General features: G+C 46.5%; 1 protein-coding gene across 2 annotated transcripts; it reads right to left on the reverse strand.

The window, feature by feature from the left end:
* Positions 1-2: 2 nt before the first annotated feature.
* On the reverse strand, positions 3-4,148 carry hey2 (hes-related family bHLH transcription factor with YRPW motif 2). Of its 2 annotated transcripts, none has more exons than XM_028953027.1 (5): positions 3,988-4,148; positions 3,625-3,703; positions 3,458-3,541; positions 3,190-3,271; positions 3-2,743 (listed from the first exon to the last, which is right to left on the reverse strand). In XM_028953027.1, exons 1-5 carry the CDS (start codon positions 4,068-4,070, stop codon positions 2,106-2,108), a joined length of 966 nt encoding a protein of 321 aa, XP_028808860.1. In that variant the 5' UTR covers positions 4,071-4,148; the 3' UTR covers positions 3-2,105. The 2 variants fall into 2 exon arrangements, with proteins under 2 accessions (XP_028808860.1, XP_028808859.1); XM_028953026.1 differs by having other exon boundaries at positions 3,190-3,298.
* Positions 4,149-14,147: the final 9,999 nt, after the last annotated feature.

Below are 14,147 nucleotides of genomic sequence, written 5' to 3' on the forward strand. Positions count from 1 at the left end.
AATAAGTAATATAAAATGAGTTTATTTGATCTTGCGAATTTGCACAATGTTCTGGTCTTTGTTTTAAAGTATTTCATCCGCCGTTTTTTTTTTTGTAGCAATGATATAACAACTTGTTCCCCAGGTATTAATAATTTCCTGTGCACTGACAAATAATAAAAGATGATTATTCAAGGTGCATTAAGCTGTTTTCATGCCACGGAGCGTCTGATGTTTTGGGGATCATGTGCGCTCCTTGATTTATGACGGTCCACTTCAAAGAGGTCCGGCGTGAGAACCAGGAGGACTAAGGAGATAACCCACGGATTTATGGCTGAGCACAGTTCCCATGATTGGCGGTGGCCAGCAGCCGCCGTTTCGCAGTAATCCCCATTCACTTGGAAATCCTGAAACGTTTTTTTTTCCTTCTTACGGAATTTAATGGTGTGACAGTCATTTACTAATGTAAATCTTTCTAGCAGACCTCTAGGATCAAGAAAGTGGATTAGGGCGGTGTAAAGACCCATCTTGAAGAGGTGTGACCGGTGTTGTTATGCTTTCATGTGGTCGACGCTGGCTTTCAGAGGGGGGGGGGTGTTCACTTTTTTCCTCATAAAAAAGAAGAAAGGAAGAAAAAAAACTTGATGCACACGTTCTCACTCTATTTCTTCCCATGGGGCTCTGCCCCAGTGCCATTGAAATGATGGCATCACCAGATAAACTTTGAAGCAAAGGGATTTCAAAGCCACATTTAAATCTTACTTTGATGAAAACTATGCACACAGAATTAAAAACAAATTGCATAAACTTGGTACAGCGGAAGAGTTTATAATAAGACTGATCGGCCAAAGCAAAAAAAAAAAAGTTGAAAAAAAAGTTGCAAACCGGCTGACTCCTCACATTCCGGAGTGGCAGCTACAATAGTGTTTGTTTGTGTGGCACGCTGACAGCAACTTTTTTGCATAATTCAGGCAAACGCAGAGGAACGGCAAATGGTTTTCTTTCAGCAGACAATATGTCTGCGTCTTGGAACCCAAAAACTCCCCCTGCCCTCATGGCATTCCAGGATTAGCTTAATTGGTCTGTTGTGGTGACAGAGAAAAAAAAAAAGAAAGCGGGAGAGAAAGATGCACTCCGACTACCCGCAGTTTAAAAAAAAAAAGGAAAAAGAAAGAAGTCATATTTTACTCAGTGACATCTGGAGTGGCTTTGTTTGCATAGAGAACTTTTACATTGTACAGAGCCAGGATAAGATATATATCTGTATATATATCTATACAAAAGAAAAAAAAAACATGTACAGTAGTAACATTCAAATATCTGAAAAGGTTTTTTTGTTTTTTTTTTGCAAGTCTTGGTGCGCATCATTTAAAAAAAAATATATGTACGGCTAAGCCCAATAGTGATGGAAGTGGATCATACCAATATAAGTCTTATATTACGGCATATAAAAAATCTCTAGTTTAGATTCTGGAACATGTACATATTTACAGGCCATTAGTTCATGGATGTTTCATTAAAAATTTTGTTCAAATGATTAGCTGAAAAAAAGGGAAAAAAAAACTTTGGGTTTTTTTTGTCCAACTTGGTCAAAACACAACAAGGATAGTGCAAAGTGTGCTTTTTTTTCTTTTTTTAGTACATCAGACAGTTTTAGTGCTAAGTGAAAGAAAAAAATCTGCCTGTTAACATTATATATCTACCTAAAAACAATTAATGATTTGCATTTGAGACAATTGTGAATAAATCACCGAAACAGTGGATTTTCTTGTTGGGTGGATGAAAAAAAGACTCAAACAAACAGTGAAATGTAAAGTTTCTCTCTAACGTGGAAACCCTTTTTTTTTTTTTTTTTTTTTTTTTTTTTTTGCTCGACTGCATTAAATCCTCTTTAATTTAACAACGTGATTTTTTTTTTTTCACTCTCCAGGAGTCTACGCACAACCTCGCTTTTTCCCCCCCGATGTTGTCTACACGGACACACAAGATAAAAACTTCTCCAGGCGCACTTAAAAAAAAAAAAAAAAGATTCCAAACGATGAATCTTTCCCCCGTTCCATGTCTTTCGTTCCTTTATCTACAAAGTGTGGAAGACTTCCAGCCGCACCAGAACACTTGCAGGCAACTTAAAAGGCTCCCACTTCGGTTCCCCACGGTCGATATGGCTTGCCGCCGGTGCTCTTGGTCTGCTGGGACGGAGGCGTGGTGGATATGGAGGGGCTGAGGGCCGGGGTGGAGTGGCCGGATGTGGCGGCCGTCATGCTCGCCGTGAAGACGGGGAAGCCCGCGGGGAAGGAGAGGGGGAACGTCTGTGCGGCGGCGGCGGCGGCGGCGGCGTGAACGGTGGCGGACAGGGACAGGAGGGAGGTGGAGAGCTGGGGGGGCACGCAGGGCGCGACGCCGCCCGTAGAGGGCGCTCTGAGCGAGGCGTCGGCGTGCGACGAGAAGCCGGCGCTCCGCTGCGGCGCCTCCGACAGCCTGCTGGGGGCCGCCTCCGGGGACGCCAGTCCGTTCTGCTGCAGGAAGGCGGCGGGGAGCCAGTGGTGTGGGTGGAGGGCCTGGGCGTGGTGGGCCATGGAGGTCGTCATGGCCGCCGCCTCCCTCTGGGACGCGCAGCTGCTCAGGTGCGACACCAGCCGGACGCGGAGCGGGTCGCCGGACTCCAGGCCCTCCACCGAGCTCAGGTAGCGGGCCGCCTCCGTCAGGCACTCCCTGAAGCCGATGCTCATGAAGTCCATGGCCAGCGCGTGGGCATCGAAATAACCTGCGGGAGGAGGAGGAGGGCGCAGACGTGAACGCCACCGTCCTAGAAATACAAGCAGCAGTAACCAGGCCAGCAGCTGCCCCCCTGCCCCGCCCGCCACCGGACGTGTGACGACCGCTGCCGGGACGTTTGGATATTTGGTTTTGTCTCCCATGCGCGCTGGTTTTTACACTCTTTGGAACCCCCCCCCCCTCACCCACTCTCTCGCTCCATGCAGGGCAGGCGGTGAATGCGGCCTCCCTCCCCTCCCACCAGTTTATGAAAGCAAACACAATCCCAGGGTCAAGTGCCTCTTTTGTCCCGCCAGCGCTTTCCCACGAGTTCAATCCCGCCATTAGCATTGATTTCCACTGCTTTCATCTTGTCAAGGCGGGGGGCGTGCGTGTGTGTGTGTGTGTGTGTGTGTGTGTGTGTGTGCGCGGACGAGAAGCCGGTGAACTCCTTACCTTTCCCGCCGGTGGCCTGGAGCATCTTTAAGTGATCCACCGTCATCTGAAGTATTTCTGCCTTTTCCAGTTTGGCCGAGCCCTGAGGTACGACACAGAGGTGTGAGTTCTGCCCCACAGTAAAAAAAAAAAATACAAATTCATTTTAAAAAGAGAGAGACGTGACCACAGATTCCATCAAGTGTCGGTAATAACCGGTGAGATATGAACCTAAACAATTACAGGAACATTACAGTTTGTTAATGAACTGGGCGAGCTGACGCCTCACCTGCTTCTCGAAGGCAGTCGGGACCAGCCGGCGTAGCTCCGACAAACTGTTATTAATCCGATCTCGCCGCCGCTTCTCAATGATCTGAAATCGCAACATGAGTAAGTGAACCGGCCGCCACGTTAAAGGCCGCGGCGTGATCAGGTAAACCGATAGAGGCGCTTTACCCCTCTCCTCTTCTTGCGGGCCATCACTTGGGAGGTGGTGGTGGGGGAGCCGCACCGTATGAATGAACCGCTGCTTTGCCTGCAGGCCAACGTGTTTGATATCAGTTTACTGTTTACACACCGACACACACTCTTCCTCCCAATCTGCTCCGCCACAGAACGGTAAAACCGATTGTGGCTTCACACCATGGGATAAACAGACTTAACGGACCTACTTACTTAATTTTGCATAAATATTTCAAATAAATATATATATATATAGACGTGTAAACATAATTGTTTAATTACTATATAGTAATGGTTTTTATACATGTTTCATGTAAGAATGATAAGAGATGGAGACGAGGAGAGACGGTCGCTCACCCGGAATAATTATTTTCGCTCCCCACGTCAATGGTTTCATCCATGTCGCTGTCGGAGCTCGTGTCTTCGCACGGCCTTTTCATCGTGACGATGGCGATGATGAAGGTGGGGGGTGAGGAGGATGATGGAGCGTGTGCGCGCAGGTGCCCGTCGCTGGTGACTTTCCAGGTCCCTCTGAACTCCGTTCCCACGGACCGCTGGAGCCTCACTCGCGGGACCGGGAGGGGGGAAAGGGGCGGGGTCGGTGCCGCCCACCGGGCCCGACAGGGACACGCCCCGTTCGCCGCGCGCTAATTACGCGCGCACTAATTGCTTGTCAAAAACGCATTAGGTGGCGCAATTCATTTAGAATCTGCCTATTAATCTAATCTTTGCGAAATCGCTTTTTTTCGTTATGAAACAAAATGATCAAATAAATTAAATAACTTCTTTTAATTGTCACCATGAATGTTTTTTGTATTTTTTTTATACCGGGCCATCAGAGATTTGGTCGTATTTGTTTTTAGGTTCGTGTCCCGTTCACGCCTATATGGGGGCTTGGGGTCCGATGTACAGTCAAAGTAAGTTTTCACGTCCGACTCTAAAATTATTCGTTTAACAATAAAAGCGTTGCCGATACACACCTCCATTTGAGGTATGTGATGGATAAATGAAGTGCACAAAAAAAAAAACAAAAAAAAAACCGCGGCCCACAAGACAAACAAGCGCGCGCTCGCGCACGCACGCACGCACGCTCGCACGCGCGCGCGCGCTCCCCTGCCGGTCGGATCCTCCAGCTGTAGTCGGTTTCCTGGGTTCAACAGTGAAGAGCGCGCATTGTTCGGCGCACAAAACGTCCCCTGTCATGCGCCCGGGCCCTGGTGGAGAGCAGCGCAGTCTCCCAGGCAGCCTGCCAGGGCGATGACTCGTTCCCACAGCCCGGCGCGCCGCGCTGAAACCCAATCGTCGTGTGAGAAGGCGGGCGGGAACACGGGGCCGGCGTGGCCGAGCGGCGGCGGCGCTACCGCCGCTGCTGCCGCCGCCGCCGCCGCCGCCGCCCCGTGTTGCCAGGTCTGTGCGTGGGAGGTGAGTGAGCGTGACCCGCAGACCCGAAACCACTGAAATACAACCATTTACACTCATGTACATATTCGGGGACTTAAATATGCAAATTACAATAAAGGTTATATTTACCATACTTATGATAATCGAGTTGCTGTTTTACTCATGTTGGTCTAGTGGCTATGTACTTTTACTGTAACTTTACCAACACACGTCACCAAAGGGCACGTTTTTGCTTCACTCACATCTGAACGGAGTACTTTTGACGTACTGTAACTGAACAAAATAAACGCATGACATTCATTTTTGAAAGAATTTTTGACTGCATACAGCTGATCTGCTGATTAACACGCCCCTACTCTTCAGTAACCTCATGCTGACAATATTTCTATCGACATGCGTAAGTCAAGCCGATTCCGCGTAAAACCAGCAGACATGGCAACAACAGCGCTGCCATCTGTTTTGTGAAGATCATGCTCATTCGACCAATATAATAAAAAAACCGACAAACAAATTGTTTACACAGGCAAACTTTTGGTGTCACAAGTTAATTTTAACTTAGACAAACTTTTATTGGCAGACAACGGCGTTTTATTAGGTAAATTAAAGGTAAAAAAGCACTATGCTGTCCATCCATCCATCACATGGGGCTGCAGTTTATGCCAGGAAGCATTACTGTTATAAATATAGGCTATTTCTTACTTTTGTGCCAATTTGTATGTTAATTTTGATCAATTGCACCATTTACTTACTATTACACTGAAAGAAATGTGAAAATAGAAAGATTAAGATATTTTATTAAAGTTTATTTTTTCTTTTCATCACTATACTTGCTACAAGTTAATCTCAGAGAGTCTGAATGTTATCAAATCTAAAACTGCTGACTGGTTGTGTGTGTGTGTGTGTGCTGTCAGTGCTGCGCTTCTGTAAAATGCACCATGACCAGTCGGGCCCTGGCTTCTCATATCTAAACTCTGACTGTCAGCACCCTCTCATTCATCCCAGCCCAGCTTTGGCCTGCCCAGGTGTGACCCAGGGAACGGCGCAGTAATTAAAAGGCCCAGTCCAGTTTCGCTCGGATGGACTTTCCCCACCATAGACACGATGATGGATACATCCACCTTCAGAGTCTTCAAAGGGTCCTGTTGTTCCAGAGCATCTTTAAATCGACTATATAGCTAATGCTGGTTCTTCAAGGATGTCATGGTGCCGGTGATCGTTTTCTATACTGAAATAAGCTGACGTAATTAGAAACAAGTGAGTTGCTCGCTTTATTATTTCATTACAACATTTTATGTCGTAGTTTTCCCGCTGAACTAGGCAGGGCAGTGACATCCTAAATATTAAGATGATTGCGCATGAAGAACGGTGAATTGGTGGTTCCGTTCCCACCGCGAATGGCCACATTCAAGTGGAAGGAAGAGGTAAAATAAATAAAAACGCACGCCGGCTTTTGCGTTATCAGTTTGTTTTGGTGTCCCATCCTTTGAAGGGAGAAAGAGGGTGTTGCTGATAAGGGCGTAGGGCGGAACATAAAAACAAAAGACGGGCTGTGGCGGAGACTCCTTGATGAGAGTGTGGAGAAGCCAGTCTGCTGGAAGCTGCCGCTGGAAGTCTTTTGGTGGCTGTGCCAGTCCTGGGACCGTTCATATACTTAAGCATATTTCATGGACGTGTTGTGTGTGTGTGTGTGTGTGTGTGTGAATTTTAATGCATATTTGTGTATGTGCATGGGTGTGCTGTACTGCCTGCTGTGGTCCTGTGTTGGTGTGCACTATTTGGGTCTTTCTATGTGTCTGCTTGCACTGTGTGAGCGTGTGTGTGTGTGTGTGTGTGTGTGTGTGTGTGGGTCCGCACGCACACGTGTGTTTTTCATTTCCCAGGCAGCAGGAAGGATTCTTTTCATCCCAAACATACTTTCTCCGTGCCGCAGTCGTCTGTGCCACTGTGCCATGCGACCAGGCTCGGCCCTGGCTTGCCAGGCTATCAGCGGTTCCCAAGGCTGCCCAGCCTGGGAAAGACTGGGTGGACCCATTCCAAAATCAGCATTACATGCATTTATTGTTCTTACCCTCCCCGAGTCCCCAGCACACAATGAAAACAACAGCGACCGCCACAATCTCAAACCCTCCTACTAACACAAGGTTGTCCTTAGTCACTCACAAGCTGCTTTTTAACTGCAGTTAACTGCTTCATGTCATCAGGCAATGCTGGCCATATGGCAACTATCAACGGCATTGTACATACTAAATACACTAAATATATATACAGTACAGGCCAAAAGTTTGGACACACCCTCTCATTCAATGTGTTTTCTTTATTTTCATGACCATTTACGTCGGTAGATTCTCACTGAAGGCATCAAAACTATGAATGAACACATGTGGAGTTATGTACTTAACAAAAAGTGGAGACCTGGCCTCCACAGTCACCGGACCTGAACCCAATCGAGATGGTTTGGGGTGAGCTGGACCGCAGAGTGAAGGCAAAGGGGCCAACAAGTGCTAAACACCTCTGGGAACTCCTTCAAGACTGTTGGAAAACCATTTCAGGTGACGACCTCTTGAAGCTCATCGAGAGAATGCCAAGAGTGCAAAGCAGAAATCAGAGCAAAGGGTGGCTATATTAACCGCTGTCAGACTCTATAACAAAGACCTCGCAGCTGACCACACATACACAGACAAACACACACACTTGGGCACATTCTGTTAAATTGTTAACTGTTTAAATTGTAAATTTGTACATATATACAGATACATATTTATCTTATTTTTTTGTGATGCTATTACCTCTGTTTTTGCTGCTATTACCTTCTGCTTCTGTCCACTTTCTGCCGTGACAAGTGCAATTTCCCAAGTGCAATTTTGATGCCTTCAGTGAGAATCTACCAACGTAAATGGTCATGAAAATAAAGAAAACACATTGAATGAGAAGGTGTGTCCAAACGTTTGGCCTGTACTGTATATATGTATATAAATATGTGTGTGTACAGAATCATTTTGGCTTATAAATAGGATGCCCCTTAAAATAAGTCAAAGCCCCCTTTTTTAATGAGGGCACACACACACACACACACACAACTTAACACACTCAGACCTATGGGTAATTTGGAGTCGCCAGTCCATCTGGTGTTCATGGCTTTGGATGGCTGGAGAAAACCAGATAACCTGGAGGAAACCCATGCCAACATGGTGAGAGCATGCAAACTCCACACACACAAGGTTCGAGCAGGGATTTGAATGCACAATCTTGAAGGTGTCAGGCCACATCACTAATGTGTTATTGTTATATAATATTCCACAAAATAATGGCATCTAGAGGTCAAATGTAGGACCACATCACATTTTTTCCATATTATGATTACAATAAACATTAAAATGCACAAAAGAATAAAGGACATCTAGAAAAAGGACGTTTGTGAAGCAACTTTGATTTTGGCTTGGAAAGCAGTGGAATGTTAAAAGACGAGACAATGAAAGGATGAAGGGGAAGAGTGGAATCATTGTTGAATTAATTTTGTGGAATTGGTCCAAAATGTAGATTATTTGGGGTTTAATTGAATATTAACAAAATGTGTCTCAAGAAATTAGGTGATGTTTAGAGCATGTTAAAAAATTAGCATGTTAATGTTGGCATGCTAATGTCAAAAATGCTAATGTTGAAAGTGTTACTGTAAAATTTACTGTACAATGCGTGGGGGTGAATTCGAGGATGGGGGGATGACAAGAGGAGTGGAGGATAGGGAGACGAGTGGAGAAAGGTAAAATATTTTTTTATTGGTTAGATTGGTTGAAAGTGTGACCACTGTTGCTCAGTAAAACGCATGGGGTGAATTAGGACAATGAAAGGATGAAAGGAGCAGCTGAGGACAGGGAGATGAGTGGGGAGCAGTTAAATGTGGTTGAATTGGTTACATTGATTCAATGGGTGAAATGCGAGGTGGTTGGGAGGATGAAAGTTTGAGCATTTTTGTTCGGTAAGATGCATGGGGGTGAATGAGAAAATAGATGGAAAAGAGGAATGGAGGATAGGGGGATGAGTGGAGAGAAGTGAAATGTGTGGTGATTGTAAAAAAATTATATATATACATACCCTCATGATAAAAACAAATTGATTATTAGTACGTAACAGAAAATAAAAGTCTGCTGTAAGTCCCATTTTTAGCTTTGAGTGTTGAAGGTGCATTTGCATCTGCATGTACTTTTCCCAGTGTCAATCAGAACCGCGTTGTGCTGCCTCTCAAGTGCCTTGTGGTACATTTCTTGACTGGGAGTCCTTGTGATCCCAAATGCGGAGCAGAACGACTTCAGGCTAGTTTCTTTGACAATACACCAGTTCATCTAGAACCATCCAGCGAAGGTGTAAAATCCGATGCAGAGGTCCTGCGAATAGTTTCCTTGTTTTTCTATTTTCCGCGCATCTGAAAGTCTTTCATTACCTCGGCCAAAACTGGGGCAACAATCAAACCAAAAAGTAAATAATTTGCACACTTCCTTATTATTGTCCCATCTGTCAGAGACAAACATCGCACTGTTTATCCTCCCAGAAAAAAGGGGGCGGGGGCAGGCCTGCCCTCTGGCTTGTGGGCTCTGGCTCTTGACTCTTGAGTCATATTATGGTGCCTTTATTAGTGTTTAAGGTCACCGAGAGACAAGCAAGTGCATCCTATATCAGGAAGTGCCGCGCGTCTCAGGAGTGAAATAGTTGGCTTTTAGTCGGCGCGGCGGCCGATTGAGTCGGATTTCCTGTCAAGTGAGAACACGGCAGACGGACTCCAGGCGTCGTACGGGCCAACGCTGGAGAGAATGGGCCAGAATAATAGGCCTCTTCCTGCTATTCTCAGCAGCAGCGCTGTATTTCTGTCATGCCGCTTCAAACCGCCGCGTCCGGAACGCCAGGTCCAGACCGCCCGACGCTCGCGACTCGCAGCTCGCAAATCTTCAGCACCGGCCACAGCGTGTGTGGGTGGGTGTGCATGTACGTCCGCATTCGTCTTTGTTTAGTTCCAGCCTGGACCAGTTTAAAAAGCGTTATGGCTGGCCCTCATTCACCCCATTCATAAATACACTGGCACCGGTTAAAACAATGACCTTAGAATTGAGAGTGACAGGACACATCACCCCCCCACTCCCCAACCACACACACACACACACACACACACACCTCTCATCCTACCCTGACACAAAGTTTTTCCTGACAGGATAAGCCAAAGGTCCCTCTCCCACAGACCCAAGTGGCCACGGAACACACACATTCTGCCCATTGTTCGAAACACTGGGGACTCATTGTTACCCATGCATTGTGCATGCCATGTCACCCCGTGAATGCACGTACCTATCAAAGGCGGCAGGAGTCAGGACGATCCATTATGAGCATCCTGCGTGCAACAAAGGACGCCGGAAACAGCCCAAGGTGCTTTTCTGCCGAAACCCCGCATCGTTTCACCAATCGTGGATTTTCACGTTTTTGCAGTTTCACCACTCGTTAATCCCGGCGATGCATCCCAATAAACCTCAATGACGTGCCCTGATAAAGGCAAACTAATCCGTTACACATGGCGAGCTGCCCCTGCAATTCAGCACTCTTAATTCCCATGTTTGGATATGCTTTGAAGACAAAATATTTTAACATGACTGATTGTTTTCCAAATGATGATCCAGATTAACCTGGACCTTTGTTATTTTTAAAGATCCAAAATTATGAAATCACTGGTTAACTCAAAAGACTTTTTATCAGCAAGTGACACATGTGCATGTCCTCATCTGAGTGCAGCCTGAGACAGACTCGAGGTCCTGATCCTGACCAACCGACACACACATCACTCGCTGACATATACAAGCACACTACTTACAAAACACTCATTGCATGGTAAAGCAATTAGAGACTGAAAGAGAGGAAGTCATCTGCTGTGCATGAGGTGACCCGGCCACTGTGAAATTGACGGCCCTGGTGGCAGGATGCAGTGGAGATCTGGTAGACACATAAGCTTTCACACGTGGCGCTGACGACTCAGCCTGCTGGGGACGGTTTTCTTGGGAGCACGGGGTCCCCTGCTTCGCTCGGGCTGGGCATTCAAAACCATTACATGCCAAAACTCCCCAGCTACCCCAAGAGCTTTGACTGTCAACAAGACACGGGGCCTGACTGTTCATGTGAAAAGTCTGGATTTCATGGGGGGATTTCTGATAAATTCCATGACCACCCCAGCAGAATAATTTACTGTGTGACCCTGAGCACCAGTAAGATATCAAAACACAGCGTGTGTTTTGCACACAGCTCAAGAGATACCAGTAAAACAAACATGCCGAATCAGAGGACGCAGGTTTTTTCACCATTTTTTTTCCAACCACCCACATCTGCTGTATACGCACCACCCTCCGTCCGACTTCAGAATGAAAACACCAACATCCAACCAATCCCTCCTGGGTTTGGCCCAGATTGTTGGTCTTCTCCTTGGGCTGGCAGCAGCCTCACTGGCTGAGGAGTCACAAGGTTGTCCGGGCCTCCAGGAAGGAGCTCTGAGTCAAACATTATCAAGGCAGGACCTGCTAAAGCCACAACAAAGATAGAGAGGGCAACTGCCTTGCCATGAACAAAGCTGATGGTGGATCATGTATCAGTGAGACTATGCTGTCAGTGTGAGGAATCGATGTCGTCTTACATAAAAAAAGGGCCTGGTTTTCATGGCCCTACAATAGATGTAGTGCATGGGGAGTTTGCTATTGTAACGTTACGTTTGTCTTCAGGATTAAAAAAAAGAAATGGTTGCTTGCTAGGAAGAACTAACTACCAGCCCTTATTATTGGTGTGTAATTATTTCTGACGGCCAGAAGAAATAATGACCAAAGTCCAAAATCGGAGGAGCCTTCAAGGTCCTCTTTCTCCTCATTTTCCCTCCATTCACTTCACCTAATGCCCCTTGCACATGGGGCATCAGTGGATATCTCTGTTGTAGTCATATTGTGACCCTGCTCACTAACAAACATGCAGATAGATTGTTGGAGCTATAATTCAAAGATTCTGATAGCAAACTAAATCATGTATTGCCATGGAAGTACCATACAATGAGTCTTTTTCATCATGTAATAATTTTTAGCATCCAAAGCTTAGATATATTCCATATCAATATATAATGTTTTGGAATATCTTGGAGAGATCAAGATTATATAGACATCATTAATCTCGTAATACAATGCAAATATTATGCTAACATTAGTATTATCATTAGCATAACGTTAATACTAGCATTATGCTGTGATTATTAGCAAACCTCATTTTACCTGAGATTACTGAATCTTATCTGTTGGCACATTGCTAGTGAGCTATCTAGGCAAATTCCAGTTTCCTGTTCCTGGATTATGCCTCATCCTAGTAAAAAAAAAAACCAAAATGTTCAATAGAGAGCTTCACTGAAGTTCTCTTGTAGTCTGGAAATGAATGGGAAACTGACTGACTTTTCATACCTGGCCCTCACAGACCGCTTATGCTAACAAATGCTATATTACATATATTACGGTTAAAACGCTGGAAACAGTGGAAGCTGGAATAAAAACAGCACAATGTGATAGACCTTTGTCAGGAAATGCCATTCATTTTTCTTTATAGTCCTGCCCTTAATGTTGGAACACAAGCTTGCTGCGCCTCTGAGGACCTTTATCCTACCTGGCGGACATATAAAGCGTATCAGGCCAATGTTTTTCCTCTTTTACACCAGCCTTGGAATGATTTGTATCCAGACACTTTCTATTTCAAGGCAAGACTCATGCAGACTCTCTCCGGTGCTGGGATGACAGGGCATAGCGCCTTATCAGGCCAGGGAGCTAAAGATCACCACCACAAATGCTTGACCCTCCAGGCCCTCCTGTGCAGCCCCTCGCCACATACTGCAGTGGCTAATCTTGGGGTAGAATGTGACGACAGCAGGGTTAGCGGTGTTATCGGACGCTCTTGGGAGGCAGTCACCCCCGCGGGTGGGCATTTCAGATCAGCAACACGTCTTGGGGGCTCTTCACGCACTCGGCTGACGAACGTATGGGGAATTTGAGCACAGCCGGTGTCTGTTGTGAGCCCACCAGATCCTGGAAAATGCCTGTCATCGACCGGCCGCAGATCAGTGGCGAAGGAATCTCAGCGCATTCACAAGAGGGCAGAGAGGCTCGGACGGGAGGGGAGGTGTACATGACAACTTGCAGAGCCCCCACCCCCAAGTCTGATCTTTCTCGCTGGTAGTTATCGCACTTCTTAAATTATATGCTCACTCAGAAGACGCTTGGAGATTCCTGTGTGGAGCAGCCTGAGATCTGGCAACTTGTGATCTTTCATGTGATGTTAACTAGCCTAGTCCAAACCAGTCCAAACTGTTCACGAACATCGGTGGCTGAAATGATTTACCTGGTTTCTTGTTCGTGCCAGTATTGCTTACCAAAAAAGGATACGGGAACAGAGGACCGCCAAAGCCCATTGAATAATATATTTACATGATCTCAGTAAAACTTCTGGCCCCTGAATGAAGGTGGAAGTCGCGGCCCATTGTTCCAAAAGGCCCGCAGGATGTGCCCAGGAGTCTATGAGGTGTAATAGCACAACCCCGTTTTTAATATTGGCCAAACATGTGTAGCAGGAAGACCTGCCACACTTTTCCTGCCGCCGTGGCCGGCGCTACCGCCGCTGCCACTTGCATGTCGTCTGTGGTGCGGTGGGAAAACAGAGCGTGCAGGGCCGCAGACGGGCAGCAGACACAAAACAGGTCACGTTAGATACAATGGCAGCAGGCCGAAGTGGCCGCCGCCGAGATCGGCCGCAGCCACAGGCTTTGTTTTCATGTCGCGGAACTGCCTGGCTGCCTGCCGTCGCCCGGTTCCTGCTATTGGGCCACGCCCCTGCTGCAAACTCTGTAACCTGGACGAAGTCTAAAAAGTAAAAAAAGGGAAAGGGAGGGTGGAATGACATCATTTTGTCATTGTGACACACAGCAAGCGCAGGACACACAACAAAATGTGTCCTCTGCATTTAATCCATCACCCTTGGTGAGCAGTGAGCAGCCATGGAAGGCACCCAGGCAGATGTGTGTGGGGACAGTACCTTGCTCAAGGGGACCTCAGGGTCACCATAGCAGGTTG

The sequence above is a fragment of the Denticeps clupeoides genome, chromosome 14 (genome assembly GCF_900700375.1).
Source record: "Denticeps clupeoides chromosome 14, fDenClu1.1, whole genome shotgun sequence".
NCBI classification, from domain to species: domain Eukaryota; kingdom Metazoa; phylum Chordata; class Actinopteri; order Clupeiformes; family Denticipitidae; genus Denticeps; species Denticeps clupeoides.